The sequence below is a fragment of the Rhincodon typus genome, chromosome 14, assembly GCF_021869965.1.
Source record: "Rhincodon typus isolate 14 chromosome 14, sRhiTyp1.1, whole genome shotgun sequence".
Lineage (NCBI taxonomy): Eukaryota > Metazoa > Chordata > Chondrichthyes > Orectolobiformes > Rhincodontidae > Rhincodon > Rhincodon typus.
This window is the reverse complement of record NC_063345.1, coordinates 3,030,073-3,035,294: the sequence shown is the minus strand read 5'-3', so window position 1 is coordinate 3,035,294 and position 5,222 is coordinate 3,030,073. Positions and strand designations below refer to the sequence as shown.

General features: G+C 44.1%; 1 protein-coding gene across 1 annotated transcript in view; it reads left to right on the top strand.

Moving 5' to 3' along the window:
- The window catches only part of LOC109937451 (proto-oncogene DBL-like), an 18,888-nt gene extending 13,925 nt beyond the window's left edge, over positions 1–4,963 (top strand). Inside the window, exons 7-8 of the mRNA XM_048605255.1 lie at positions 634–808; positions 4,836–4,963. Coding sequence (XP_048461212.1) covers positions 634–808; positions 4,836–4,963 — 303 coding nt within the window. The remainder of the gene's footprint in view (positions 1–633; positions 809–4,835) is intronic.
- Positions 4,964–5,222: the final 259 nt, after the last annotated feature.

Sequence of the window (5,222 nt, the reverse complement as noted above, 5' to 3'; positions counted from 1 at the left end):
GACCCAAAACGTTAACTCTGATTTCTCTCCACAGATGCTGCCAGACCTGCTGAGCTTTTCCAGCAATTTGTCTTTGTTTACTAGATTAATCCCTGGAATGAGAGGATTGCCTCATGAGGAAAGGCTAGGCGCACTGGGCCTGTATCATCTGGGGTTTCGAAGTGTCAGAGGTGACTTAATAGAAACATATGTGATTCTGAGTGGATTTGGCTGGGTGGATGTTGCAAGGATGTTTCCCCTTTTGGGAGAATCTAGAGCAGTTTACAAATAAAACATGTAAATTAAAACATAGATGATGAAACATTTCTCTCTCAGAGGTTTGTGAGTCTTTGGTCTTTGCGGGTCTCTAGTCCCTTGCTTGTATATTCATGTGGATTTTTGATTGATGAGGGGTTCAATTGAGGTTGGGGGTGCTGGCAGACCGTCAAAATAATGGGATTGAAACCACAGTCAGATCAGCCATTTCTTACTGAATGGTGGAGCAGGCTCAAAAGGCCAAATGACATTCTTCTGCTCCTATTTCCCTTACATTCCATTTGAACTTTAAGCCCAAGTGTATCAGTTCGGCTGTTGCTTCATTCTGTCTCATTTCTTTAATGTTGTTGTGGCTTTGTTTGTTCCACCCTTTCACAGGCCCAGATCCAGATGGTTCATGAGAAGTTGGAAAATGTGCGCGCAATGTTTGAGCAGCGACAATTGTCCCTGAGGAAACTGGTTGTCAAACAGGACCGTCCTGTTCAACCAGTAGCGCCACGGCCAGAAACCTCTGCTTTATCGTTAAAGAGCCCTTTCTACTCACCAAAACAGGGTAAACATCCAGCTGGGTCAAAATGTTGGCTTGTAACACAATCACAAAGGGTAACAAAGAGGGGGCAGCATCTCAATCAAAGAATAGCATGAAAACTTTCTTAGTCTGAATTTCTATAGCTAGCGAAATGATTGTGTAGAGACACATGCTTGTTGGGGGTGCTAGTGTCAATACAGGGAAGAAAGTGATGTCCTGCCTTTCTATAGCATCCCTTTCACAAACCGCCTTACAGGGGGGTCTCTGATTTACCAAAGTCTGACTTAAAAATGCTCACACTTGCAAACGTGATCCCATACAGGGGTTTCGTTTTAAAGACCTGACAAACAAATATGGATCTCTCTCCCACCGCAACTCTCTCGTAATCTCTTCGGCCTTGAAACTGCTCGACCATGCCCTGAAACAAACCAGGTACTACAGCCACATCACCTTTCTTCGTACCTGTCCGTCCTCCCTGGACTGACCTATCCCCTCCCTAACTCCCCACCTACACTCACCTTTACTGGCTCCAACCCCACCTCTTTGACCTGTCTGTCTCCTCTCCATCTATCTTGTCCTCTATCCACCTTCTATCCGCCTCCCCCTCTCTCCCTATTTATTTCAGAACCCCCTTCCCCTCCCCCATTTCTGATGAAGGGTCTAGGCCCGAAACGTCAGCCTTCCTGCTCCTCTGATGCTGCTTGGCCTGCTGTGAGCTCTGCACCTTGTTGTCTCTTAAACAAATATTTCTTGTGCTTACAAAATGCTGCTTTATATTGTCCTGCATTGTGTTCCAATTTGCATACAAATGAACCAGGGAATGGACTTTGAAATAGGGCTCGTTCACAACCCAGGAACTGTCAGTGTAATAGATTAATATGTTATTATTTAGTCGTCACTGTAACTTGGGAAATCTGGCAGCTATGTTGTGCAAAGAAAGCTCTCACAAACAGCTACATTATAAGGAGCAGGTGATCAGTTCCTCAGACCACAGGGGGAGAGCTGCCCAGCTCTTATTCTTATGGAGTCCACCCCAGAGAACGAACGGGGTGGGGTACCTGTTCAGCATTAATTCGGAAGGTGGTACCTCCAACACTGCTGTCTTCCACCAGTGCTACACTGAAGAATCAGCCGAGGTCTTTGATTTTTTTTGAGCCAGGAGATACCCTGAACCTCAACAAACATTACCTTTAAAACTGGCCACCCACACTTCCCATTTCCTGTCGGGGGTGGGGTGTGTGTGGGGGCTGGATTAGGAGTCAGGTCAATGCTCACTTAAGACCCTAAGGGACTGCCAGTTCCCAAGGTGAGTTCTATGGAGAGCTGGACTTGAGTGATAATGCTGTAATCAGAACTGATGAAAAATGTGAAACCTCTATCCCACTCACATCCCTGTACTGCCATACCCTCCATTTGCCCCATGAAAGCCAATCTATACCCCTCAACCCTTCCTCTTGGCCTTTTATACATCCTATGTCTGCCTACCATCCTGCAAAGCCTCCTTATCTCCACTGCCAGCCTATATCCCTCTACCCATCCCTGTGGCCCCTATGCCACTCTATGCCCAATAATCTCCATAGCCCTTTATAGCCTCTATTTCAACTCAGACCTCCTACCCACCACCTTTGTCCTTCCTTCTCCATGCCAACGCACCATGTATCCACCATGAGCAAACCTTGAGAGCCATGTTGACAGTGTCCATTGATGATGTCATGGTTAGAAAGAAATCTTATACATTGAAATTCCTTCAACTAAACCCTTATGAAAACAAACATCAAGTACTTAACCCCTTTCATAAACAAATATTTCAATTTTATAAGCATTTGGAGCTGTCTATCAAAATGCTCGCTTGATAGGCACCACATTGTGAAAATTATAGTTTGGGAAATCAATTGTCTGCAGCAATACAAAATAGCTGATGTTAACAGGACACTCTGAAATACTTAGCCTTATTTTTGCCCCCACAGATATTTTGGACAGTTCTTTGGTCGCTTTGGTAGTCTTAGTGAATTTCTGTGCTTTGTATATGCAAGCCTTCCTTTTCACATTCTCCAAGGATGTCTTAACTGCAACCCCCCCTGCAGATGCCCCAGGTTAATGTTCTGGGGACATGGGGTTGAATACCACCATATCCAAAGATGAAATTTAAATTTGAAGTCTGGAATTAAAAGCTAGTCGAGTGGTGACCATGTAACCATTGTCATTAAAAACGCACCTGATTTACTAATATCCTTCAGGGGAAGGGGTTCAGTTAGCTGGACGGTTGGTTTGCTATACAGAGTAATGCCAACATCATGGGTTCAATTCCCACACCGGCTCAGGTCACCATGAAGGAGCTGTCTTCTCAACCCTGCCCCTCGATTGAGGCATGGTGACCCTCAGGGTAAAATCACCACCAGTCATATCTCTCTCTTTTGCTCTCTCTTGCACTCGCGCTCTCTGTCTCTCTGATGATAGAGAAACCTTCAGAGAAGGAAAACAACCATCCTTACCTGGTCTGGTCTACATGTGAATCCAGGGGATTTATCTATCTTTATGCATTTTAAGACACCCAATACCTCCTCCTCTGTAATATGAACACTTTTCAAGATATTGCAGTTTATTTCTCCAAGTTCTCTATCTTCCATATCCTTCTCCACAGTAAACAGTGATGTGAAATGCTTGTTTATTATGCCACCCGTCTCATCTAGACTGCCTTGCTGATCTTTAAGGGGCCCTATTCTGTCCCTAGTTACTTTTTTGTTCTTAATGTATTGTATAATCTCTTTGCATTCTCCTTAACCATACTCCAAAATGCTACACCTCACATTTATCTTAATTAAACTCCATCTGCCACTCCTTGGCCCATCTGATCAAGGTCCCATTGTACTCTGAGGTAAACTTCTTCACTGTCCACTAATATGAACGTACGAACAAGGGACTCGAGTAGGTCACCCAGCCCTTTAAGCCTGCTCCCCCATTCAATAACATGATGGCTGGTCTAGTTTTAACCTCAACTCTACATTCCTGCACATCCCCGATAATCTTTCGTTCCCCTTGGTCATCAAGAATCTATCTCCCTCTCCCTTAAAAATTTTTAAAGATTCTGCACTCGGTACCTTTTGAGGAAGGGAATTCCAAAGGTGCTAAAAACTCGGAGAGAAAAAAAATGTTTCCTCATTTCTGTTTGAAATTGGTGACCCCTTATTTTGAACAGTGACCGCTAGCTCCAGATTCTCCCACAACAGGAAACATATTTGCAACATCCACCCACTCAGATCCCCTCAGGACCTTCTATGTTTTAATTCAGTCACCTCTGACATTTCTAAACTCCAGAGGATACACGCATCAGACAATCGTTCATTCCAAGTATTAACCTGATAAACCTTATCTTAACTGGTTCCAATGCATTAACATCCTTCCATAAGTACAATGACTACTGCATTATACAGTACTCCAGGTGCGGTGTCACCGATGCCCTGTATAACTGAAGCATATTCTCCCTACTCTTTCATTCAGTTCCCCTTGGAATAATCTCTCGTCCCTGCACACTAGTCTTCAATGATTCATGCACGATGAAACCCAGATCTCTCTCATACCCAAACGTTGACTGAGCTGATTTGAATTCTAGTCTGATTTTTTTTTTTACCTGATTTCACATCAATTAACTATTCATTGTTATCGTTTATGTTCACACTTAGACATTGATAGGTTGCCCCTACATAATGTTAATGCCAGAAACAGAAATAGAAATTGCTGGAAAGGTTCAGCAGGTCTGGCAGCCTCTGTGGAAGGATATCAGAGTTAACGTTTCATATCGAGTGACCCTTCCTCAGAGTTGAACCATAGTCACTTGGGTTTCAGGGTAAGGGGGATGTTGATGGGAAGGGTATGGGGTTAAGGGTGTGTGGGTGGAGATGGTGCGGAGTTGAGGGATGAGGCTGGTGTGAGGAATGGCATTAGGGGAGAAGGGCGAGAGTGGGGAAGTCTGGGTGAGAGGGTTTGATTGAGGGAGGGAAGACAAGTCTTTGCTCAATAGTTTTTTTTTAAATGGTGTTTGTTTACTTTGAAGCAGTGGATTCGAGTTCTGGATCGAAATTCCCATTTGATATTTCCCTGTATGGAAAAAGAAGTTCCAGAAAACCGCAGAATGCAAAGAAGGTAATTTGTGGCATAACAACAAGAACACCGATGAAATAAAAACCGAAAGAACAGCAGATGCTGTAAATCAGGAGCAAAAACAGAAGTTGCTGGAAAAGCTCAGCAGGTCTGGCAGCATCTGTGAAGAAAAAATCAGAGTTACCATTTCGGGTCTGGTGTCCCTTCCTCAGAACGGGAAGACAGATGAGTTTAGGATGTAGGAAGAGATAGAAGGAACTGCAGATACTGGAGAATCTGAGATAACAAGGTGTAGAGCTGGATGAACACAGCAGGCCAAGCAGCATCAGAGGAGCAGGAA